A 27,092-nucleotide genomic window follows, 5' to 3' on the forward strand; every position below is an offset into this window, starting at 1 on the left:
TCACTCATTCATGACAAGTGATGCTAAATCTCCTTTGTCCCCATTGACCAGAATGCAAGGTCTAAAGACATATTTAAAGAAAAGCACAATTAAATGAAAAATGTTCTGGAGTCTGAGATCTTTCTGGAGTATTTCAACGTACTGAGTCACCTAGTAGCTTTCTTACTATGCTCTTTGGAAATTATGTAACTAAACAGAAGAAATATGTAGTTTATTTTCCTACTGGCTCCACTGCTTTTTGCTTTCTTCTCTCATTTGTGATCTAAGGGAAGAGGTAATGTCATTTTGCACCTTCATATAGCCTGAAATACAGTAAGTACTATTATTTAAGTAGTCTTCTCCACACCTGTAAAGATCTACTGTGAGTTAATGTTTCAGTGATATAAGAAAGCAAGCAAACTTTCACCCAGAAAGTTTCACACAGAATTCAAAATTCACAAGGAAGAAAAATATATATTAGGAGACATTATTCCCACTTTTCATCCTTCTAACATGAAACAGTTCCTCTCATGAGAGGTGCTAGCAATCAAGCAGAGCACATCAAAATTCATCTCACCTCATTTGTGTGTAGTTTAAGCTACTCATCTAGGCTCCCTGTAAAAGCAATATAGAGAAGGGTAATGGGAGGAAGAGAGGCATTGAAATCTATCCAATTATTTTAGGGTGGATTAAATAATTCTCTAGAGATGCCAATCTCTCTCCATTGACTTTGAAGGTAATTTAGACAACTGAAGTGAGGTAAGCTAACTCCCAGCCAAGTGAACAGCTCTCAGAAGTGATCAGGAGTTTGGAAGCCAGGATGTGGTTGGGCACAGGGAGAGCGGAGACCCTGCTAACCTCTTACATGTAGCAACACCTAGGGTACCAGGAAGTATTAACTGGGTATTTCTAGTGTCTCCTTAACCTTTCCAGTAAATCCTTCTCCCATAAAGGCCCTTTAATGGGCAGAGGAACTCCTAAACAGAGGATGCACAAAATACTGGGAATGCTGCATCCCTACCAAGCCTTGCCTGATGCCTGCCACCTGCACTCAGCACCCAGCACCAGTCACCTACCCCTGTCAGAGACTGAGTAGAACCACAGCTTCAAATCAGTTTCAACTCCCACCAGTAGCCAGTGCCCTTACCAATCTTATTGAGCAGATGGACCAGCAGCACGTGTGAGAGCACAGATATTTAGGGCAAACATGTTTGAAAGAGTCCCTTTCTGTGCAGCTCTACTTCTCAATGCAAAGCTAGATATTTTAAGAATAGCGAAAGATGTCTTTTTCTTCACTTCAGTGGAGATAATGATGCGCATTCAAAGTGATGGGAAGGAGGCAGGGGAAATCAGTATTATCCCAGTTTGAACTGATCTCTCCCATCCCATAAGGATGAATAGCAAATAACCAGACCATGAGGTTCCTGCCTGCACAGGCACCAATGCAGATAGCAGCTCCATGCCTACCTCATGTGTGTGGAATCCCCCAGGTCTGGAGTCTATGTAACAGTGTCAGCTATGCTGGCCATAGTCCTGGGGAACCAGGGTTCCCGCAACCTCTTTGGGCATCAATGCTGTCTGGAGCACTGGTCTCAGATGCTGTTCCAGTCTATTACAAGAGAAACTCCTGGTAGTCTTTCCTTTTGCTCCCTTGCAACAGAGTGAAATATCACTGACATTTCTAATACAGAACCTCTTAGGCTGCCAGGACTGCATCAAAGACATCTGGGCAAGAGTTAATAGATGGGAGAGTGGACATTCTCAGCTTACCCATTAAGTGTAAAAAAAGCTTTCCTGGTCCTTTCATTTTGTTGTGCCATTTTTAAGAGTTGCACTGCAGTTGACTAAAAGGACTTTATACTTTGTTGTGGTATGTATCTGCAATATGTTGAAAAGGGGTTAGAAAGCAATGACCAAATATCACAGCATATCCTAAGCATTCCTGTTTCAGCTCAGCTCAGATCATCTATCTGTTAAAATCTGTGGTGGCACATTGCCCTTGACCCCATCCCACGGCTTCTCCCATCATCATGTTACACAGACCTGTCTTGTTTAATGGTACTAGACCCAAGAAGAGTCTACCTTGTCAATAGTGATCGAGACAAAGCATATGTGCCCACATACAGTATTTGCATTTTCTTACACAGTTACCTGGGATTTACAGAGACAAGGAAAAGGTATGGTCTCCTCACAAAGCAGGTTGCAGCCTTTGTATCTTATAGTTTTGTTTTTGGAATTATACTTGTAATTTACAGTCCGAAGAGATTATCTAATATCAGACCCTTCCTGTGGTTTTGCTTTTGTTTTTTTTTTCCCTAGGGGAAGAAGAACTGTGTAGAACTGTTTGTGTCCCCACTGCACAGGAAGCCAGGAATTTCTGAGGCGCTCCCGTCTGAAGAAGTGCTGCGTTCCCTTAATATCAATATTTTGCATCAGAGTTTGTCTCAGTTTGGAATAACAGAGGTCTCCCCTGAGGTTGGTTATCAATTTTCTAACCTGCACTTTGATACAAATTAGGCAGTTATTACATCCCTGGTAGTTTTCAGGCTGAGATTCTCAAGCATGAAGTAGAAAATGGGTAGGCTAAGATAGCATCACTACTATAAGGCAATTATCATAGAATCATAGAATAGTTTGGGTTGGAAATGACTTTAAAGACCATCTAGTTCCAACCGCTCTGCCATGGTCTGGGACACCTTTCATTAGACCAGATTGCTCAGAGCTCCATCCAACTAGCCCTGTTAAATTACTTTTGTGGTGCTTCATGAGGCTATTTACTCTTTAACGTCCTCCTCCCACAGCTCAGCTCCCATTGAAATCAGAGTTGAGATCCTAAGCATTCATCAATTGCCTAAAAGGAAGTGGGAATAAGGACTTTCATTTTATTAGTGTGAGTCAGCAGGTATAACAATTTCATCATCATCATGGCTGGCCTTCATGAACGAAGATTTGGGAAAGGTCTCTACCCATGTTTGACACAAGTGCGCTGGTGGCTAAAAAGGCAAATACGAGACAGGCATGTCCAGTTGCAAAAGACACAGCAGAAAGACTCCTTAGGTGGTAAATTCTGCAAGGCACGATTCTTTCTGCGTTGCCTTTTCTCCTCAAGAGTGATCCTGCGTGTGTTCTCAAAGGCATCAGCAGCGTTATAGACAGTGTGTCTCCAGACGTCCCAGTTGGAGGCCAGAGTAGACCAGTTATGTTGATCAATATGGCCAAGGCTGAGATATTGTTTCAGGGAGTCCTCGTATCTTCTCTTCGAGGCTCCTCTCTTGTGGCAGCCGGTGGCAAGTTCACCATAAAGCAGGATCTTAGGGAGGCGGTGGTCCTTCATCCTTGAGACGTGTCCTGCCCAGCGCAGCTGTGTTCTCAGCAACATGGCCTCAATGCTTGTGACTGCTGCTTGTTCTAGAACAGATGTATTGGTCACATAATCTGACCAGTGGATGTTTAGGACTGTACGGAGGCAGCGTTGATGGAAGCGTCCTAGGAGTTGCAGGTGTTGGCGGTAGATGACCCATGATTCAGATCCGTATAACAGAGTAGACAGCACAATGGCTCTGTAAACACTGATCTTGGTGCTTTTCTTCAAGTGTTTATTTCGCCAAACTCTTTTATGAAGCTTTCCGAAGGCACTATATGCCTTTGCTAACCTGTTGTCTATCTCTCTGTCAATCTTACCATCCGATGAGATGAGGCTACCTAGGTAATTAAACTGCTGGACTGGTTTGAGCACTGATTGGCCAATGGTGATATGGGGATGATGGAAGACTTCCTGAGGTGCCAGTTGATAGAGAACTTCTGTTTTCTTTAAACTGACTTCCAGCCCAAAGAGCTCAGCAGCATCTGCAAAGCAGGATGTTAAACGCTGCAGAGCTGCTTCTGTGTGGGCGACAAGGGCGGCATCATCAGCATAAAGCAACTCCTGGACAAGATGGTTTAAGGTCTTGGTGTGGGCCTTCAGTCGCCTTAGGTTGAATAGGCTTCCATCAGTACGATATCAAATGTAGATACCGTCCTGATCATTGAGGTCTGCCATGGCCCTTTGGAGCATCATGCTGAAAAAGATTGTGAATAGGGTTGGTGCAAGAACGCAGCCTTGTTTCACACTATTGGTTATTAGAAAGGGCTCAGAAAGTGCATCGCCATATCTGACTTGGCTGTGTTGGATCCTCATGGAGTGAGATGATCATTTTGAGGAACTTGGGGGGACAACCTAAGTGTTCCAAAATCTGCCATAGACCTTTCCTGCTCACAGTATCGAAAGCCTTGGTGAGGTCAATAAAGGCTCTCAGGTTTTCAGACAACTGCAAGAGAAGTGTAGGGAACAGAACAAAGATCTCTATAACAATTTCAGTAGAGTGATGAATGGAATGCAGATATAAGGTATGACCATTACTACCCATGTAACTTGTGTCTGAAATTATTTTGAAAAACTGATTTTTTACATTATACCCATGCTTCTTTCTATTTTCAGGAGAGATGAGGGATTTATTTTCTTTACCTACTCCAAAAAGAGGGTAAAAAAACTTGTAGCTATTATTTTTATGACTTCATCAATTTTTGGGGAAAAAAATCTATTTCAAAGCAGAGACTGCATTATCATCTCCACTGTGTCTGAGACATTATTAGTGAGATGGACACTAACTCTGAGCTGACCATTTAAGGTGTGCACAACAAATGAAAAAAAGCAAAGTCCTTTAGGAAAGGAAACCACTGAGCTCACAGAGATGGTCAAATCACATTGCATTTTATTTAACGTCTTATTAGAAGCCCTTACCTACATATAAAGACCTTCAGAATTCAGTGCAGGGGCCAAGCAGCTTCAATCATGTTATCAAGAATCAGCATTTTCAGTGGAAACTCCCATTTTGACAGAGGAGATGTCTATGTCCAAAAGAGTGGGGGAAAAAAAATTAAATAATCTAATGAGCTGTGTTTCCCTGTATGGATAAAGAGTTCCTGGACTTTTTGCATCCAGACCTATGTTTGAGCCACTGCTGAATCAGTACTGGCTGTTATGCCCACCTGTATTTACACTGATTAGAAATTGTTTTGCTGATTTTAAGTATTCTAACTCTAAGAATCTAGAATACAAAACCAAGGCCAGTTCATGTTCTACTACAGCAACCTGCCACTATCAAAATTAGCAGATTCTCGACTGTTAGCTGTTCTAATACAAAACAAAGCAAAGTAGTGCTGTCCAAATGTAAATCAAGTCTTTATATCACCCATCAGCAACCTAAGCTAAGCTTCCTTTAGAAAAGAATTTCCTTTGTAATTGAAGCATATGAGTCTGACAGTTGGGATAGATGCAAGTATCTGTTCCAAGTGCTTCAGTTACAAATAACACTTCATGTAGACATGGGGCAAGAACATATATGAATAATAGATGAATGGAGAAATGTCATCAAGATATGAAAAGATGCTGGAAAAAAAAAAGCAGCACTGAAGTCAAGATCTTACCTTGAGTTAGCTATAGTTCAATAAGATGGAGTGTTCAGATATTTGAATTTTCTCTGGAAAAAAATGTAGACAAGCAGATGGAGTCATTTAGAAAAGGATTATTAGAATCAAAGTTGTGCAGACTCTAGCTCCTTCTAATACTGTTGAAGAAACAAGAGATTCTTTTAATATTTCAATTGATAGCAGATTATACAGCTAAGGCACCAATCCTGAAAAATCATGCAGCTTTGCACTAACAGATATTCCTTTTGGATCTCAATAGTTTACATGTGTAAGACTTCACAGAAAATAACAACTAAAAGGCAGCGACATACAATCTTTACTTGGTCAGCTACTACTTACTTATTTACTCTTCTCACAACTTGCTCTAAGAACAAATTGCACCAAACAAAGTAACAGCAAACCAAAACAGGCAAAACTTTGAAGGAAGATACAGTTGTACAAAGCTTTACATAGCTTTGACGCATTCTTTTTTCCATTGTGTGTGTGTATTTCTGAGGTATCAATCCTAATTAAATCATGAGCTAATAAATTGTACACTCTGCCCCCAAAGTCTGAGTGCTTCACAGCCAGTATTGTATGTGCACTATCAGTGTATTTGTGCAGAATGGAAGCAGTACCCTCATCTTTCTAAATGGGTGGCTGACACAGAGGTGTTAGGGCTGAAATTTTTCTCCTTTTTCAGCTATATATTCAGTATGAGCTATCTAAAGCTTGAAAGTCTGCTGGCTCTCTCTACAGTAAACAAAGAGATATGTTCAACAGGCAGTTCATCCCATTTCTGGGACACCTCTCCTGAGATTGCTTGGTTGACTCTTTTTAACAAGGTTTAACTTAAACTAGACCCCCAGCTGTAGAGGGTTAATGATGGGGCAGATTAGCCTGTCTGAGGAAATATTACCAAGATTGTGTAGGAAAACCCATGTGGGAAACTGACGTTCTCTGCTCCAAGTCTCAGCCCATGCGATACCATAAACAGCAAAAGTTTCAGTGGATGTAGGTAGCTGGAACTACATTTCCATTCATTACAGAAATAATTTGGTGGTTCACATCTGCTGATACATTGATCACTGATTGATCTATTTTCAATTAAATTGCCTGCCTAAAAATTTATAACCCGGTTGCTTATTCTGCAGTAGCTGAAAGAGCACTTCCCCTATATGTTTTTGCTGTAGGAACCACTAGAGTACTTTGCTGCATGGTGTAGAATGAGATATGTACCTGTGGGAATGTGAAAATTTAAAGGAATCGTTGCCATTCCTTTCATATGTCCTTGCTCTTCCAATGGCTTATTGTAGTTGTAGCATTTGCTCTTTTGTTATGGTTTAAAGTTTGTGTCTGAAGTGGGATTTAGGATTGTGTTCTGTTCCATGGTATGTACAGGTTCAGGAGCAGACTTCTCCAGAACAAAGTACCAAATAGGTGCTTGATGGTAGCACTAAATTCAATGACTCAGGCAGTCCATGGTGTGGGAATCCTGACATCCTAATGTCTTTAAATTTGCTCAGAGAAAAAAAAGAAAATACTTCTGGATTTCAGAGCTTACTAGAATGGAAGAGAACTTGAAGTGGTTTTAAATTACAAAAGTAACTGAAGTTACAGTAAGTAAAATAAGGGTTACATCTTTTGAGAGTTAAGCTATCTGCCAGCTGGACATGTGTCACTGAAGGAGAAATTCCAGAGTTCATTCCAAAATTATGCAATCCCAAAATGTATCATTACAGCCTCCTTGCACAAAGCTTCTGTTGGTTGCCTTTGAAATGTGTAATATTAACTTATTAGAGAAGAAATCAAAGGAAGCAATCATGCACTTAAAGCATACGGAAACTGTAAGGACAAATGATCAAAAGCAGTATCTTAGAAATTACAACAGCCTGGACTGACAGAGGCTCTGGGAACAAAACAGAGCACAGGGTCATGCTCCAATGATCAGGCAAGGCAGATGTAGTGTTACACCTGCACAGCTGCACCCAGAACACCCCAACAGGGACAGAAGCCCTGTAGGCCTGCCAGCCTGGATGTAAAATCACAGCACTTCATTACATATGTGCCTAAGGTAGAGTCTTGGGGAAGGCCTGTCATAGGAGACATGGTTAAGTGGCTATTATCCAGTGTCCTGTGAGCCTGAGCATTCCTGCATGTTTTCACTGGGGGTGGAAATGATTTCTTGGTAGCCTTTCCTAATGTGCCTTCACAGAAAAAACCAAAGTTATTGTGAACTTCCATGAACCCTTTTTGATCTTGCGTTCGATCCCCAGCTTTCCTCTGAGCTCAGACCTACAGCTTGCTGTGGTCTCATTAGTGTTTCAGCCTGAGGAACTAATTGGGGTTAACTGACCCAATTTGCAAATTCACCTATTTTCCAGTGAAGATTTACCTTTCTTGGCAGGTCTTGATACCACAGCAAGATCTTTCAGTCACAGATTTCACAGTGATTACTACAAGTCAATGTCTCTCGTTATTATTAAAAGCTGGCTGCTCATTTTATTTGCTTATAGAAATACTCCACTATTTTTCTATAGTAAACCCAGAAAGGCCAGAGTGGATTTTTAGTGTCTTTAAAAAAAAAAAAGTTTAAAAACATAGTTTTTTCTAAACGCATTTGTTCCAGTTCAGAGCAAAGCAGATACCTTTGTGTGCAGGCACTCTTCATTAACTTCAGTAAGGTTACTGATTGAATGGCATTGTTAAGAATACGCTGATTTTTCTGCACCTCGAATTATGCTGAATTTAAACAGTTTAAGTTAACCTGGCTAAGTCTGACTGAAAGACTCACCCAATTGTGAAGATTCCTTAGGGAATGGAATCAAACTCTAGGGAATGATGCCTTCCTCCTGTATACCGGTTTGCTGTAGGACCTGATGCTGCCTGAGCTACTGGAATTGCCCTGCACTCCACCTTCTCTGATATTCCCCCACCTTTACCAGCTGTAGATTTTTGCAAATTAGTTTGAGTATATCCTCCACCCTGTAGTGGTACATTCCCACTCCTCAAAAACTGTCTGAAAGTCTTGGTGGATTTCTGAGACAGGAAAGGTTTCCAGCTGAGGGAGAGAAATGTGGAGTAACATCAGCTAACTGAGACACAGCACATCTTCCTGCAGGAGGCTTATCGCCTGTGGTTGTGGACAAGAATCCTCTCTTTTTCGTCTAGCATTTGGCCATCCTGCAAGCTTTTTTCCTGGGTGTCAGCAATTTGTAATGAGCGTGGCCATTGCTGTCCCTCTTATCAGTTTTTCCAGACAAAGGAACAAAATTCTGAATGACCAGCACTGATGTGTCAGAAGGCAATTCCTTATCATGGGCATGAGTTACTGGAGGTCACAGCTTCTTCAGTCATTAGGAAGAAGCTTAAGCAATGATTCTGCTGTCCACCAGTTAGATCCAGGGGAGAGATTTCCTTGGTTAGGTGAAGGTACTACTAAAGTGTTTCAAAATGGAGTGTCAAGTAAGTTTAAGTTGGGTTGTACATTTTTTACCTTTTCTACAGAATTTGTTAATATTCTTTGAATGTTATTGTTAGAAAGACAAATGAGGGAAAGACGTATCCTGAACACACATAGCATTAGACAAACATTGTAGAGATTCATTCTCTTAGACTCAATTACGTATACAAAGTCCATTATTAAATATTTTAAACTGTTGTGACACTAATGAATTAAAGTTTTTTTAAGTCTCTCACCCATTGAGACTAAAAATCCTATTAGCTCTTGTTGTAGTTTGAGACCCCCAAAATCCAATTCCCGAGTCCAAGCCCCCCTCCCGCAACTCAACCCAGTGTGAGGTGGGTTTTCCAGACACAACACAAGACTCAATATGGGGGGAAAGGGAATTATATTACAATCACTATACAAATAAATATTACAATACATCATATACATAATCTTAACTATCTCTCCTATGATAAATCAGTATTTACAAAGGATCAAATCTCTTCTCCTTCCAATAAAAGTCTAGAAGGGAAAAGGAAAGATCCTTTCCACTCTCAGGGCAGCAGCCTCTCTTCTTCCATGCAGCAGCAGCTGTAACTGGAGTTATCGTAGCTGGAATCTCTGTCCAATACACACAAGGGGGGTCTCCTTTCTCCCTCTCAGCCCTTCGGTTCCAATCGAAGGTCTTGCCCGTGGACTGCCAGCAGGGACAAAACTCGCTTCACCACGGGCATATCACAAAGTGCAGGGGCATCTTCGTGAAAGTCCCTTCCTCAGGGGATTTACCTCTGAGTCAGAACGTTAGGGCAGCTTTCAGTTGAAAGTCTTTGCCTCAACCGTTCTACCAGAGCTCCTGTGCTCTGTCTCAAAACTGCCAGCTTGGCAGTAGCGGGGGAGGGGGGCCAAGGTCACCCCCTCCGCATTCCATCCGGCCATCCCGGTCCAGCTCTGGGACGTCTCTGAGCTTCTTAGCTCTTCTCTCCGGTACTGCTGCACTCCAAGACTTCTCTCAAGCCAGAGTCCATCTCCCTCCTCCTAGGAAGAGTCTCAAAAGGGGTTTTGGGGGGGTTGGTTCAGTTCTTACCCCAAAACTCTGTGTAGAGCTTAGTCCTGCTCTGTCTCTCTCTGCATTAGACATCTTTGTATCTTCTTGCTTGGCTGAAAGCCGCCTCTGCTGCTTTTCTTACCTCTTGGCTTTCAGCCACAGTCTCTCCGTTCACTGCTGTCTCTGCTGCCATTCCTGCTGCTGCTCACAGTGGAGAAACTTCCCCTAGCTCTTAGCTACAGATACCTGGCCCAGTCTAACACTGTTCCAAGTTTCTGCAGCCCCCCAGCTGGGGCTAGGGGGGTACCTAGCCCCCAACGGGGCTCCGAGCCCCTCTCTCTCTCCTCGTGGTCTCAGAACATAGCCACTCTTCTCCAACTACAACTACAACTCCAACATCCTTCTTTTCCAGCCTGGTTGTAATATGTTTATATTTTGCAGGAGCGCTGATTGGCTCAACCCCAAGGGACACCACCCCCTCTGGGGTTACCATTTTTTTAACTCCAGGGGGAAAACTTTTTTTTTGCCACCACAGCTCTTCATTTACTTCTTAGTGTATTTGTCCTTTCAGCATTTACTGACTTACAATTGGTCAGCATGGCCAATTCTCCTTCAGCTCCTGCTTTTTATCTGGATTTCCTCCTGAGAGATATGAAACACCGGAAAGCCATCAGGTAACTCACTCGGGGTCAAATACTGAGTTTATAGCTAATGGGCCACAGCTGCAGCTGCTGCTGTTGCCATTGGATTCCCATGGAGCTCAACAGGAGCGGTCCTGAATGCAGAGCAGCTGCAGATCTGGGCTCTGAGCCAGTATTGGGACCCAAGTCCTGTGCCATGAGTGCAGCAGAATAACCTTGTTGTGCTGAGGTAGCAGATTGCGTGGAGAGCTGCACCCTGCTACAGTGGCAGCAGTGTTTAAATATGTCTAGGAACAATTTTTGCAGAAATATTTGGCAAGATTTCCAGCTTCTCTTTGAAAGCCCTGGTTTTTAAGTTGCTCGTTAAACATCAGACTGACACTTATAAATCTTTTCAAACTGTCAATACCTGCAATACCTTAAAGCCCAGACCATGAAACACTGCATGATTATACACACACAAATATACTAATTTCACAAGGTTGGTTTCTGTAGTTGCTCGGAATGAGATGAAGGATTTCCATTCTGGTCCCCAGGGCTATGACTTCCAAAGAAAACTTTCCTTATTGTGCTTTCAGTTCTAAAGCAGTCAACTCCCAGTTACACATATGCATTCCTTTTTGCAGGCAAGTCTCTGTAAATTAGCCATGCTACCAAATTCCTCTCTAAATGTTTGCATTTTGTGGCAGTATGACCTGTGGATTGTCTTGTATCTGGATTGTCTTTAGCCTTTTCAAAGCAAGCAGGGCACAAACCCGTGCTGAAAGGAGAACCATGAAAACTATATTGGGATCCACCATCCAGCAGACTTTTGTCAGCTTGTCCTCTCTTCCTCACGCCATTATCTCCTGCTCCTCAGGAAGCTTTTCCACATTAATTTGTCATCATCATGACTTTCTGTGTTTCGGAGGCTGATGAAGACAAAGAGTTTGCTTGATATATTAACTGCCCAAAAGAGCAGGCTAATCAGTGGCTAAGCAGACATTGGAGCATGAAGAACCCATGTAAGTGCTAGAGGGTCCTTGCAGTTACTGAGCAGCCATTCACCTTTAAACAGAAGAACTCTTCTCTGTGAAAAATTGCCAGTTCTTACACAATGTCCCCAGAGAGGAAAAAAGGCCACCTTGGGATGGGAAGACAACTCACTAGTTAAACAAGAAGTTTGATTAAAGCCATTGGGGAATTTCAGTGAAGAGGAAACACCAAGACCTTGAATTTACAGTGGAAACCAGAATTTAAGAAGTTGTTTTTACTCAGTCTGAAAATTGTACTGAAAATACTTAATTAAGAAAAAAAAGCAAGCAGCTGAAAATTGGGAGCACAATGTCTACTGAACTGTGCTCACAGAAACACAAGGCAGCATATTTTAGTCTAAATAGTCTATTGCAGTTAGACTGAGGGTATATTTGAAAACATAGTGAAATTCTGGTAATTTAATAGTCCAGCCAAATCTCCACACTGGCAAAAATAAATGCTTTTACAATTATAATTATTTCATAATCCCCAGGAGTTCCCCAGGATTTCTGGAAATTTTAATGTGCACAGCTGTTTCAGAATGTACTATCAGCAAGAAACCAAAGATAATGAGATTAAGCATAATCAGAATTATAGATAGATAATGATATTATTTTCATAAAAATCAGTATTTTTTACATATGTGTGTGTGTAATCTAGAGGTGACAGTGTCAGGGCTTCCTGGCTCATGAAGGCAAAGCAGCCAGTCATCTGCCCTTTGCTCCTGTGTCAGGTGTAAACAGTGGGAAGGTGGCTTGTGAGTGCTGGGGCCAGAGATAAGCATTGGGAAGGAAGAGGCAGGGCGAGTGCTTCCCAAAGCCCAGGTGGGAGCACTGATGTTTCACCTAATGACCAGGTAATTTCCAAGAAAGACAGTGGGTCTTGTGTGCTTACCTTCAACCAGCCTGTGACTCCTGCTGGAGGATTATCTCGGCAGCCAGGTAGAATCTTAGATCCTCTGTGTACTGTTGGGAGCCTTGCGTCGCACCCGCTCTGACAGACGGGGAGCAGGCAGGGTGCATGGCCAGGGTGAGTGTGCAGATTGCTGCGTTCAAAGTGAGTGTCATATACGGTGGAATGTGAACTGTGACAAACCTGACGGGGTGATTAATGCCCAAGGAGAGCTATTTAATCTGCACATGCTACAGTGTAACTTATTTCTCTTTCTCTTTCTTTGCTTAAAAAAAGAAAAATGTTTTGCAAGACCAGCATGAAGCAGACAAAATCTGGAGCAAAGAAGGATTTTATGCAGTTGTCATATTTCTCAGCATCTTTGTCATTCTAGTGACTTGTTTAATGGTAAGTTTCCTTTTTACTGTTTTTTTCCTGGGTTTTGCATCATGGTTTTCTCAGTCTGAAGGACAGGGTCACACATTCTTTACAGCAGAGGTGTTTTCTCAAAGCTATTAAAAACTCAGCTACAAGGTAAAAGTTGGTCTCTCTCGTAGTGCTGGGAAATCAAAGTTTGAAGAACCACATTTCTTGATGTATTTTAAGTCCAATTGAAGAATGTAACTAGAAGGAAGCTGAAGAAATAAATAACAGGCTCTTAAATCTGCAGAGTAACTGTACGAACAGGAGTGATGACTTCTCAAGCTTCTTACTAAAGGTCCCAAGATCCCTGAGGTCTTACCTGCCTATATTTCAGTTTTATAGGATAGTAAAAACAACATCACATTGATACAAAATTATCAGTGCACAGTTGTTAGAGTATGTGTCAATATTTATGTATCAAATATACAAATTTTACACTGAAATGACTAGTAAGTACATGAAGGAGTAATCATATTTTTGAGCAACTTTGCCATTCACATTGTATGAGTTCAGTGGTCAGGTTTCTGAGCATTAGGCATACTTCTAATATGTTGAGTATGAGATGTGCAGTGGTCACACAGAAGATGAACAACACTACACCACCACTGACCTTCATAGGGTAATTTTTGCATTTTTTGTAATGTTGTATCTTACATATTTTCCTTCTCTGAATTGTGTAATTCTTCTGTGGTGCATAAATGAAAGTGTTTACTGAATTCTCTGACAATTAGCAGCATTTATAAACACATAGTATCTTGAAGTCTTTTGATATATTCAAACACATTTAATTTTCTTTAACTTCAATGGATTTCCCACTTACAACCTCAAGATGGAAAGAATGCTTAAACTGAAGGTATTAAAAAATGATCACATTTATAACAAAATGTTATTTCGTCTTTTAAAGTCTCGCTAAGATTTGAAAAGCACTTATTTTACCACAGAAAATTGTTGCTTTATATAATTTTTACTTCCTTGTCATCTCCATTTCTCCATGCCATCTCACTCAAAAATAGAAGGGTAACTCCAAAAGTACTAACTTTTTACTTTGAAGAAGAGATATTTTGGTCATTACTGACTGTTTGACTGGAAGGATATAGAAAATGCTGCCTGCCCTTGTCCTGGTGCTACACAGTATTTTCATTAATGATCCGGAATGCACAGACAGTATTGGGAATTGTTAGCATTGTGTAGGACAATATCAGAACTTCAAATATTAAGGTACCGGAGGAAAGATGAGAAGGACAAAGAATGATGCTTGGCAGGGACAAGAGCTCTAATCATGTGCATCAATACAGCATAGGAGATATGTGGCAAAGGAAATATGGTAGGAAATATGTTCTTTAGGAAAGGTTTCAGCAGTACCAGAGAACATACACTTAGGTAAATGAGTAACATAACAGTGTTGCAAAAATTACACTTCTTGCCCTGGGATGTATGAATGAGGATATGATCTCTTAAGATCTGAATTCAACTTGGCTCTGGTAATAATTTGGTTGTAGTATTGTGTCTTATTCTCTGTGGTCTCTCTCTACCACACTTGTGAGAAATGTCAGGCAATTATAGGAGGAAAGAGATGCAAGAGTGATTAGAGACACAGAAGACATGAAATTATTTGGTTTATTTATTACAGGGAAAAGAAGAGCAAGCAGGAGCATGACAGTTCCCAAACACAGAAAGATTTCAAAGGCTTTGATAAGGAACAATATAATACTTTCTCCATTGGGGACTGGAAAAGGAGCAAATTTTTCACAGGGTGATTTTGCTGACTCATTAAAGAGATTTTTATTATTGCATGTGTCACTAGACTCTGAATTGCGTTGCTTGGGGAAGCTTGGGAGTTTTCAGCCGTTAAGAAATCATCTGTCAGAAATAGTTTGGGTGTAGCTGATTTGAACTTAAGGCAGAGGTAAATACTAGTAGACTCCTTGAACTCCCTTCCAGATGGAATTACTGTGATGCTGTGGTCTTTTCTGCAAACATTCACCCTTCTGTTGCCTCCCAAGTCCAACCTGTATATTTTTTATGTGTGCTACTGTTTAGATTGTGTAAATGGACAGTGTCTCAGATTTTGCTGGGACCTGCTGATACATGGGGTATGTGCAATCTGTAAAGCTAAGAAACAGCTCACATTGTTTTTCATCCCACTTAGTGTGTGTCAGAGTGGCAGATTATGAAAAGTAGTAATTCAGTATTTCAAATTCAGCCATTGCAATCTATCACACTATAAGGCATTTGGCTCATCCTGAGTAGCTTTGGCTCTAGCAACCATATGAGACTGCCAAAATGCGGACTCTTTATTGGAGTTACAGGGTAGGCACCTATTTGTCCATTGGTGGTTATTTGTAGTTTAAAGGGTCCAAAAGCAGAAAGCTTAGCCTGCATCTGTAGATGACTTGGAAAGGTCCTTTAAAGTGTGGAGTAGGAAGTACTTTAAGTGATGATAGCCCCGTCACGCTTTCTGAGGAAAGTGTGTTAGCACTTAGATCAAATGTGGTTCTTTAGATTTTTTTCAACTTCTGTTACTCTCAAGCTGTCTTTTTTACCTAGGGTCTAATAATAGATTATTAAAAAAGATATGAAATAATACTTGTCCATATTTTGGAAGTCAAAACCACAATTCCTTGGGTCTCCAAGGAGTGAAACTATGTCAAAACATATCAGTGACAAGAAGGTATGGTGAGCATTGTCACAGCTGTGAATATCTGAGCTGTTTGTCTGCAGATTACTAGAAACAAATTAAACCAAAGCAATCAGTGGAGTAAAAGAGAGTTAAAATATTTCAAGCCTCCATTTTATCTTTATCAATACCTGTGCCCTTGCTTCACAGTAGGGCTGCTTTTTCTGCAAAATAATGGCAAAGAGATCTTATCCATGCAATTCTAAACTCTTCTGAATGAACAGATGGTTTACTTAGCTAAGTCTTGTTTAATGGGTGTATTGCTAATTACATTAGGTCAGATCCCAGCTAAACCTCTAATGCTAATCCTTGAACAAACAAACCCATCAGATATATCCAGTCTTCACTGGTAAGCTATGGATAGATAGATCTTTATGTGCAGTAGTGAGCCAACAGCTGTCAAAGAGCTTCTGACTTGCAGAGGAAAAAATGCTTTGGTCTAGACTTTGCCATTATTCAAGGATTCAAGTCAAATGCTTTACAGGAACAGATAAAGCAGAGTGGAAAGTATAAGGATATCTACAGACATCTTCAAAAAACTGTGTAAAGTGCCTTCCACCTTCTTACGCAGTATTTATGATAGTAATTCTTGTAAGTATCATAGGTTGTAAGGCACACATCGAAAATGGCACAACTACAGCTCAGAAATCATTTTTGCAATTGTCCTCCAAAGAGATAAGATGCGTTAAACAGGTGTAACGTGGGTTCCTCTGGAGTGACATTACCAAGCACATGCTACCTGCCAGCCCTCTCCCAGCCAGTGTTCAGCAATGTCAGTGTGGAGTTTGATGGAAGAAGATCAGTACAACTTCTGAAAAGCTTTTAATGCAGATGTCTGACATCCATGGTCATAAGCAATAGGTGGACAGAGAATCCTGATATTACAGTATGTTCTAGGTAATTATAAAGCAGGCTTTTCTGAACAGATGCTTAAATAACTTCATAGGCCACTCATCGCTTCAGCTTTATTCCAGAATAGGTAGCGTTTCTCTGAGGATATTGGGGCGTATCCTTATCCTGAGGAGTATTTCAGAGTAGTAGCAGCCTACCATTACAAAAGTGACCTAGTAAAGTTCAAGCATCAGCTCCATGCCAGATGAGTAAGTGCTTTCAAGAACATCTGCTTTAAAACAAATTGAGGCTGCTATAGTTAGTGATTTGCACCTGAATATGTCATGAGCATCTATTTTATTTTGTACCATTGCTTCTCTTGTGTTAAAATGCTCAAAAAATTTTCTACATTTACTCTATCATTACTTCCTTCTTCACAGTGTCTTTTGTGACTGATTTCCATTCTATGTTATTTGCCCCTTTAATAATACAACTGCTAGTATTACAAATAATTACTGACTCACAGTGAGAACTGTTAAAATCCCTGCTGCCTACATGTACACCCTGAAGTTTACATAATGGAAATATTTTTCTGGTTGTGGAAAATGCTGTGTAACACAATTTGTGACTTACCTTCTAGGAATGCAAGCCACATATAGAAATCTTATCCAGCATTTGTGATACCTTCCTTGCCTTGTTTACTAGGCAACTGAAATTGGGCTATCCTCTTTATTTCTCTAGGTTCTGTACAGATTAAAGGAGAAGATCCAGTTGTCACTGAGACAAGAGAAGGAAAAGAAGCAGGAGATCCACCTGTCGCCCCTTCCCCTGCAGACATCTCAGTCCGAGTGTAAGACCACCAACAACATGGTCCAGCCTCAACAAGCTCCAAAGGTTGTCAGTGTTGTAGTGGACCCTCAAGGCCAGTGTGTTCCTGAGCTCAAACCTCCCCTGTGTGCCAGTCCTTCTCCTTTCAGAATGAAACCCGTGGGGCTCCAGGAAAGGTAGGATGGTGCCTGACGCATTCAGGATTTATTCTGCTTTTTTAAACTTCCGCTTTGTGATTCATGTTTCCCTTCTGCCAGTCAATGGGAGACTTTGCCATATAGACATCTGAGAAGAGAGATTTTGGTGTGTTAATATCTATCTCATGGGTATTCTCTCTCTCCTTGCCTTTTCATATGACCAGAGGTTCAGGTCATGCAAAAAGGTGCAGTTTTGGGCTGAGATTAACTACATTAGTGGCTTTTCTTTTTGCTAATTAGTTTATTCCCCTTTCCAATGATTACTTCAATAATTTTTCATTTTACATTGATTTTTGCCTGTTTTGATCCTGGAGATCCTGGCAGATGGCTCAAGGGCTGGTAATGTATTCTCAGCAAAGGATGTTCTCATTGTCAGGGAGTGCCTAGCACATGGAAAACTTAGAAAGAAGAAATATTTACACTGAGTGCATTTAGCAACCTCGTACAGCGTTTCCATTATCACCGTTAGGTAATTTTTCTTCTGAAGTCTGGCCTTCCATGATAGTCAAGATACAGTTCAAAGTCTACAGGCTTTACAAAAAAGAGGAAGAAGTGATTAATAATGAAACCAACCCTTGTGTGCAGTTTCTCATAAATACTTGGGCACCCAACCTTGCCACTCATTGTACCTTTCAAAAACTGGGCCAGTGCTCTTTTTATAAAACCAGTTATTCTTCCCACAGGAGGATGCACACTGACATCTGTCCCTCCTCTGTTCGAAACCTATATAATTTCTTGTCTGATGGCTTCAGGCCACTTTCATAAAGTATCAGTGCTCTGAATAACTAATGTAGCATGCAGCCACGCAACTGAACTCTTCTGCCCTGGCACAGACAATAAATGAAAGAACAGACACCATGTGGAGACCAAGAAGAGACTCATCTGTAAAGACTCTCAACTGAGCTGTAACTCTGATTCAGCTTGAACCATAGATGACAGAGATTTTATACATGGATTTATGACAGATAGAGCTCAGGGAGGGGGACTGAGTCTTCTATCAGCAAAAGATGCTGAAAGGCAGAACTGTCATAAAATATCTAGTGATATCACTGCAGGGAAAAAAAAAGGAATGGAGGAAGCAAGTAAACACTTTAGTTTCTACTGTAAAAGAACACTAATCAACCACCATGGAAAAGTGAAAGTCATTGTGATAACATCCCATTGTGCAGTTCTTTTTGTCATTTTTAATGCAGTTAGATTTTATCAGCACAAGTCCACTTCTAAGAAATGGTGATTTAAGTTTATTTCAAGCTCAGTGATACAAAGGTCTGGGGATGTGAGGGAGAGAACTTTAGGGAATAGTTTATCTTCATCTCCTCTTACATAAGGAGCTATTATTGCATGTATTTCTCATTTATTTACTGTAATCTGTATTATGAACAAATTTGTACATATTTTGACACTCAGAAGCACTGGAGGCAAAAATTAATAATGCACCAATGCATTTTGCCTCAGATGTCATCTGATGACCAGGTAAGTGGACAATTTAAAACTCCTCTCCACCTTTCTGCCCCAACAAAAACCTTGCACTAGACAACTTTGGCTATCCTCATTATACGCTGCAAGCAGCAAGCCATGCACTAAACAGTCTACTGACTGCTCTTTTTCTGTCAATATGGAGCGGGATCAACCCAGGAGACCCCTTCCTGTCCAAAGCCACAGCTTGAGGGTACTCATTCAATAATTTTTGCTACCCTGATTTTGGTTTCTGCTGGGGGAAGAAGCTCTTGGCAGGCTGGAGTGGATATGCAGGCTCCTTGAAAAACTTAGCATGGAGATTCCTTTGGTCCCTGATTTGATTCCTTAAGTGTGATCCATAGTCATGAAATGCCCTGTATGATCCTGACCTGTATCTGTTTGAATAGAAATCAACGGTCCATGGTGCAAACCAGTGAGTGTGCCAACCACTGTGCCTAGCCATCTAGGTGGAAGTTTGTGACAAACTTTCTGAAGCAGGAGACAGAAAAGTCAGATGATGCAACCTGATCTCATTGAAGATGTCCCTGCTCATTGCAGGGAGGTGTTGGACTAGATGACCTTAAAAAGTCCCTTTCAGGCCAAACTATTCTAAGATGCTATGATTCTATGCCTGTCTCTCAAGCTCTCCCTGCTCTGCACACTATGTGCTGCTTTGAGAGGCATACCCTTGACAGGATAAGGGATAATGATTTTTAACTGAAGGAGGGTAGATTTAGAGTAGATATAAGGAAGAAGTTTTTTACAATGAGGATGAAACTCTGGAACACTTTGCACAAAGAGATGCTAGATGCCCCATCCCTGGAAGCATTCAAGGTAAGGTTGGACAGGACACTGAGCAACCTGATCTAGTTGAAGCTGTCCCTGCCCATGGCAGGGAAGTGGGACTAGGTGACCTTTAAAGGTCCCTTCCAACCCAAACTATTATATGATTCTATGATCTAAATGCAAAAATACAGTGGAACTGAATTTCACAAAGCACCACATTAGCCTCAGGCTCTCGGAACCTTTCCATTTTAATAGGAATAACATTGGCCAGTACAGAGGCAAACAAATTGTTGATGGACAACTATGCACAGATAAAAATGTTTCTGGGAGTTTGTCCAGCTTCTTAAAACGTATTGTGCTTCTGAATACTAGAGCCAAGTCCACTAACATATTTTTCTGCACATCTGGAAAGGCTCTTACTCAGCTATTTCTATAAAGCTCAGACGCCCAGCAGATTATGCAGCGTTTGCACTATCAAATGTGTAGAATGCCGCAGATGACTTGTATGCCACACAGACACACGCCTTGCCGGATGCGGCCGTGCGGGAGAGGGTGACACCTAGAGCCGGCGGGCAGCGCTGCCCCGCATCCCCCGCTCCGGCAGCGCGGCGGCCAGCGCTTTTATCCTTTGGCTGTAGCTCTTGGGGGACGGAAGGTGATCACGTAGTCAGGATAACTGCCCCAGTGGCCTCAGGAGACGATTCTGCTCCCGATTCTGCTCCGCTCTCATGAGACTCCACCTGGAGTACTGCATTGAGCTCCAGGGCCCCCAACATAAGAAGGATGTGGACTTTTTGGAGCAAGAAGGGCCACAAAAATGATCAGAGGGCTGGAACAGTTCTTCTGTGAAGACAGACAGAGAGTTAGGGTTGTTCAGCCTGGAAAAGAGAAGGCTCCAGAGAGTCCTTATTGTGACCTTTCAGTGCTTAAATAGGGTTTATAAGAAAGATGGAAACAAAGTTTCTAGGAGGGCCTGTTGCAGTAGGACAAGGGGGAATGGCTTCAAACTGAAGGAAAGTAGATTTAGATTGGATATAAGTTGATTATAGGTTTCCTAGAGAGGTGTGGATGCCCCATCCCTGGAAACATTCGAGGTCAGGTTGAATGAGGTTCTGAGCAACCTAACCTAACCGAAGCTGTCGCTACCCATGGCAAGGGAGTGGGACTAGACGACCTTTAAAGGTCTCTTCTAACCCAAACTATTCTCTGATTCTATGATTTTCCTAGATGCTGATCAGGGATGTGTGCCCATGTGCAGTTTGCAGTTGGGAAAGGGATGGAACGGTGGTGGCCAAGAGTGAAGGATGAACTGACAGGTGTGGAGGTGAGAGGACTGTCAGAACAAAGAGGCACTGCCCCCTTTCTATTACAATTAATGATTGATGCTGAGGCAGGCAAGTGAAGAGCTGTCTTCACAACCTCCTGGCGTCCTTTGGATTGTTCAGTACAGAATGCTTTGAAGTTGCTCTCTTCTGGTGTTTTCACAACTGCTGCTCCTTTGCAGCCAAGGCCTTCTCCATTGTCAACCCACACCATTCTGTTACTGACCAAAGGAGCAGGAGAGTGAGTGTTCTCTTGTGGGTGTCTTCAGTGATGAACTGTCACAATATCATAGCGCCGATGCCTGAATTTAGAATGTAAATGATCCTTTTCTCTTCTGTGAGCACATCCATGAATATTGCATCAGTGTTTATTTTTCTACTTAAGCTTTTATAGGTTTATATGAATAATATATACTTTTTCTTTTAGCAGAGTAAGGCTTCCTTTTATTCTGTTTGTTGATCCAAAATTCATCTTGATATGAATGGTTCCAGCCAAAACCAGAATCTGGTGAAATGGAATGTGGTATTTTAAATTTAATTCTGACATATCAAGCATTGAAGATTCTTAGTACAAGCAGTGAGTTGCTAAATGACAAGCATGGTGGATATAAATATAAATGTTACCACACCAACACAGTATTACAGCTGGATTTACATTTCCTCTGGCCCTTGCTGCTGTGAGTTTTAGTTCCAGTTTATTTATTCCAGTTCCAGTCATATTATTTATGACTATGAAAACTGTATTCCAACTAACTAGTGTGCAATATGGTGTTTTGTTCAAATTAGTTATTATGCAAAAATACATGGAAGAAAAGAAAATGTGGAAAATATCTCTTCTACTGTGTGTTGAAAACCACAAACAGTGCTTTGGAAATTTTTCTTGAGCATTGTATTCCATCCTAGCCACAAAGACCTAAAACTCTGGCTATTACATCTAAATAATTAGTGGAAAAAATCACAGCACTGTGTTTTCTTAATCTATTATATATTCATCAGAAAATTTTTCTATCTAAAAGGAGGAGCTCCTCATGGTCACATATCAGGATGCCATAGGCATACAAGACTCTCCTTCAGAGCAGGTAACATTTTATATGGGCTTTGTGCTCATTTTTTTCTCTGCAAATAAATACAAGAGAGTGGAGACTATGATAGAAAGAAACTTGGCAAATAGAGCAAAAACCTGGCAGATAAGTGAAATAATAAAATATTTTTAAAATGTGAAAGAAAATAATTGTGCAATGGAGACATAACTGTGACACAGGAAAACAGATGTTACTCTGGGAAGAGCCAGCAAGAGCAAAACTGGAGAGGGGGCTACTCACTGGCCTCGTTCAACAGACACTGTGCAACCAAGTCTGCAGCCTCTGGAGAAAATCAGTAGACTTCAGAATAGTAGGGGGAAAATCATCTAAATCAGTGAAGTGTAGCTCCCTACAAACATAACAGATGAGTGAATTTTGGCTTGAACTCTGATTGTGAGATGTTACTTTTCCCCACAAAGCAGAGCAATACTGTAAAAACTCTATGCTTCAGTTAATAGACTGTACTCAGTGAGCTTTCTCTTACCGTCCTAAAGATCCTAAATTCTTTCTCAAGTTCTAAGAAGTATTCATTAGACATGCAGTGAGTACAGCTCACTGTAAGTATAATGAAATAAAAGTGAAAATAATGTGCATTATAATGCTGCTAAATGCTCATCTCTGACCGCTTCCTTATAACATGACAAAAAGAGATATTCTGATGGAAAGGAAAGGCAATGTATTTTTTATATCATTTAAAAAGGTAGATTCAGATAACTCATAGGAGTCTGTAGAACTCACTGCCAAAGGAAAAAGTCTGAAACATTAGCACAAGGTATACACACATCTAGTCCCAATAATGAGAGAAATTATTGTTCTCTGTCTGACTTCAGCATTCTTCCTCAGAAACATCTTGTATTTGATACCTTTACAAAGAAAATCTTGAATAGTTTGGGCTTCAAGTTTGGAGGTGGAAGAAAAATCACACTGTTAATATTGGTAACTATTGTCTTTTATTAGTCATTCTACATAGACACACGAATTATTAAACTATAGATCCAGCCATTTATGCAATTTCTGTAAACATGCCAGGTTTTGTAGTTTATTGCACAAGCATGGGAACTTAATATATTTACAGGAAGGGGCCTTGAATTTCCTGGCTAAAATATACTAGCTTTGCATAGATTTGGAGGATAAATTTGCCCTATTGTGTGGTGCTGAATATGCTTTCTGCATTCCTAATTTAAATCCTAGGGATTGTTTTCAGGAAAATGTCATTGTAATTATTTGAACACAGCTATTTGCGAACACGAAAGTATGAGCTGGAGAACAGCTTTGTGGTGATTTCCTATCAGAAGGAATTTGCAGAGCACCAGGGACTGGTAAACTGAGTTTGAGGTGGGAGGCAGGAACTTTTGTGCTCTGGTGTGTCTCTGGCATCAACTCATTAGAGCACTTTCGACCTGGCATATAAACCTCCTCCAGCTGTACTCCTGACCACTGGATTGAGGATGACTGAGTGTTGTGTCCATCTGAAGAGGTGCAGTGAAGAGGAGAACCTTAACATGAGGTACAGCAAAAGTCCTACCTGCTACTATTCGTGTACATCATTTAAGAAGAGTGAGAGAATATAATTACAAAGCAAACAAACAAAAAAAACCCCACACTTTCTCAAGGACTTAAAAATACATTTCTCTCATTTGGCACACTTCTCAGCTATATTACATCCTGGTCTGTAAGATCACAGAATCATAGAACCATAAAATGGTTTTGTCTGGAAGGGACCTTGAAGAAAATCTAGTTCCAGCCCCCCTGCCATGGGCAGGGACATCTTCCGCTGGATCAGGTTGTTCAAAGTCCCATTCAGCCTGGCCTTGAGCACTTCCAGGGATGGGACATCCACTTATAAATTCAATACACCCAGAAACACTTACTGCCCTGAGGCTGCCTAGCAGAAATTAGTTTGTGTCCATACTGCCAAGCTCACTTTACCTTCAAAAGAGTGGGGAATGGATGCGGACTACAAAAATGGTTTGTGCACATGCTTGTTCCCAAATTGTGACAGTGAATTGCTTTCCAGTGCTCATGTTGTCAAAGGCTAAAAACAAACTGGGGCTGCAAGGCTTGATACACAAGCACTGTCATTCAGTACTGGGATTGTTTCCTGGCACTGTGATTTTTTTTTTCAAGCTTTAGCTTGCACTTGAAGAAGTGCACAGCTGGTGTAGCAGCTGACATGAGGGGAGCAGTCCTGATTGTGGGTAGTTGCTTATGGCCTTTTAGTAATTCTCTTTCCAGTGCAGGGTCTCCCTGCAGCCCTACATTGTGGTTTCCTTCTCCTCAGATCATCTCAACTACCTGGAAAGCCACACTCTGACTGCTGGCACCTGCACTCTGGGTGACAGGGTAAGGGCAGGGGCTGAAAATTTCACCTACTGAGGTGGGAGAAGCTACCTCTAAGTAACAGGGAACATGAGGTGGGATCCTACTTTGAGGGTCTCCTGCTCAGTGCCTGAGAGGTCTGTGTTAGCATGTGGATTCATCACTCAAGAGAGAATAATTCTGTGCCTCCAACTTGCATTTGTGAAACATTTCTGTTAGTGCACTGTCACTCTAAAAACTTTCTGCTACCAGACCTTTGAGTCGCACAAATGTCTATTCTGTCCAGCCCATTACAGATGTCTTTGCTTATCTGCAGTGTAGGAAGAGGGCAGGAATGTTCCCCTTTCTCTGGAGGGGAAGTGAACTCAGGCACCAGCCTAACAAAGACTCTATAAAAAACGTACTTTAACTATTTGACTCCTGGCTGGTTGGGAAGCTGTTTTGGTTGTGGTTAGAGGTCTTTGAAGCAAAACTCTGTGGGAATTACAATCTAATTAAATAAATGCAAATATGTACCGTTGCCCAAACTTACACCCACAGTCCTTTTCCCTGTGTCTCTGGCACGTCTTATAAATGACTTCAGATTAGTGTGGGTTAGATGGTATGTTTCCACTCCTGTTTCCATCTCGCCTTTAAATTGTCCCACATCCCTTTTTTCTTCTCTTGCAAAGAACTAAAAGCTCTTCAAAGAATGTGACTTTCACTTCTGGGAGTGGATAATTCAGGCAAATTAGCCCATCCGTATTTAGAAAAAATTTTCTGATGCAGCTTCATGGTCCTCTGCTCTCATGTACCAGGGAGTGCTGCATTTAGTGTGCAGTCCATGCCTACCCTTGGTTTTGCCTTTACTGTCCTCTGTCGTTTAGTCAGAAATTTTATAATAATTTTATTGTATTCCCAGGTCGTCTCTTATCTGGCATTTATTCTTGTTACTTCAGTTGCTACTGGTTTTAGCTTGTACACAGGAAACTGCAGTGCCAATCAGTGTTGTTCCCAAGGTGACAGGAAACCCTATTTGGTCGGATGTTGATTGTGCTTGTCTTTACGGCTCCACCCATCACACTTTCTTCCTTTTTGGCTTAAGTTAAGAAAAATTAATCAGTGACTGCCATCTGGTAGACAGTTTTGGTGGTTTTGCAGTGATTAGTCCAGCCAATCTTTTGAAAAGTCACATGTGGCACAAGAACCCAAGGGAAAATATCCATGTTAATATTTAAATGCTTCTTGAGGCTTAGATTTACAGGGACCATTGTTACCCTGAGCATATGAGTAATTTGAGTTGTGTGAATAATCCCCTTCTCTTTTTGAGCAGCAGGTTTGGGATTTTAAGTGTTGTTTGATCAGAGGGTTAAACTCTTCTGCAGCTTTCCAGTGACTGATTTCCTCAGCACCTCTCTGCCTCCAATTCTTTTCTATGCTTGACCATCCAGACATGGTTTCTGTGGCTGCCTCACCAGCTGTCCTAATGTGCAGGCAGAGTTGGACATCTGGGAAAGTGAGGAGATGTGTGTTAGCTGGGCTTGAATGCTCTGAGCATCTTGTTTCAGCCTGTAGCAGGATGTGTCCGTCTGTGACGTTTGCAACCAAGTATATCGCCTTTTCACAATGGTGGGTTAGAAATTCTGTGGTAAGGGCAAGGGGCAAGAGAGGAGCACCAGTTTCTTTATGACATTGGTTTCTAAGCAGGAAATATCTCATGAGCCCTTGACTAGTACCCACAAGTACTGGTTTTGGGAAAACAGTGTAGAAGGAGGCAACCATATCAGATATACAAAGTTTTTATATTTAGAAGGAAGGCTGATTTTTTACATTTGGGGGTTTTATAGAAAAGTGTCCTTGAATCTCCCCATTAATGTCTGAAAAAGTTTAATTCTTCAAGTTAAAACAAAAATACCTTTCTTCTTGTTTCAGAATGCATTTATCTCTGATCATGCCATTTCTTCTACAGGGCAACCTAAAGCTGATCTTAACTCAGTTCCCCTTAATTTAAAATATTATGAACAGACACAGAAAATAGTTAAAGAAAAGAAAAACATCAAAGTGGCTCCAAAACTGCAGTGCAAGATATCCAAGTATTTTTTTTGAGTTGCAAGAAGCCATATGCTGGAAGCACTTACATCCAGCTTACATTAGAGCCATCAGTTAATATTCCAGACCACAAATCTCTTCTTTGAGTGCAATCATAATTAATTTTATTTCTGTGTAGTGTCAGGAGAACACTTATAAATTATGACAGTTGACTAATTTTACTGCTTCATTTTTGAAGAATGCGGTTCTGGATATTCAGAAGAGATCTCTTACATAGTCAGAGCTAGTATGTACAGAAATCTTAACATTGTTAGATAGCAGAAATGTCCCTTGTTTGCAAATACACCTCTGCTCAAAGAATACTGCATATAAATCTGTGGGCCAGAGTATTTCTCAGCTCTTGTGGGAAATTCTCTTCAGCATTTTTATTAATAAAGTACCTGAGAGCCTTGGTCACAGATCAGGATCCCTATGTGTGAGACTCCATAAGTTCACAAAAATGAAATGTTCTATCCAAAAGACCTACATTCTAAACATCAGACAAGGTAGTAAATGTGTACAGACAATCAAACATGCCTCAGGAAATAGAGAAGCAATAGCATCATGGCAGAGATGAGGATGCCCAAAGTATACTATGAGAATGGTTTGGCCAAAGAATTACTGCCCAGAGGCAGT

At 41.1% G+C, this 27,092-nt stretch overlaps 1 protein-coding gene across 1 annotated transcript in view; it reads left to right on the forward strand.

Moving 5' to 3' along the window:
- Positions 1-27,092, forward strand: part of PTPRR (protein tyrosine phosphatase receptor type R) — a 146,223-nt gene that overhangs the window by 69,233 nt on the left and 49,898 nt on the right. Inside the window, exons 6-8 of the mRNA XM_027721955.2 lie at positions 2,299-2,454; positions 12,764-12,874; positions 17,139-17,401. Coding sequence (XP_027577756.2) covers positions 2,299-2,454; positions 12,764-12,874; positions 17,139-17,401 — 530 coding nt within the window. The remainder of the gene's footprint in view (positions 1-2,298; positions 2,455-12,763; positions 12,875-17,138; positions 17,402-27,092) is intronic.

Source organism: Pipra filicauda, unplaced genomic scaffold (assembly GCF_003945595.2).
Source record: "Pipra filicauda isolate LSUMZ 115617 unplaced genomic scaffold, ASM394559v2 scaffold93_size3172892_pilon, whole genome shotgun sequence".
Classification (NCBI taxonomy): Eukaryota; Metazoa; Chordata; class Aves; order Passeriformes; family Pipridae; genus Pipra; species Pipra filicauda.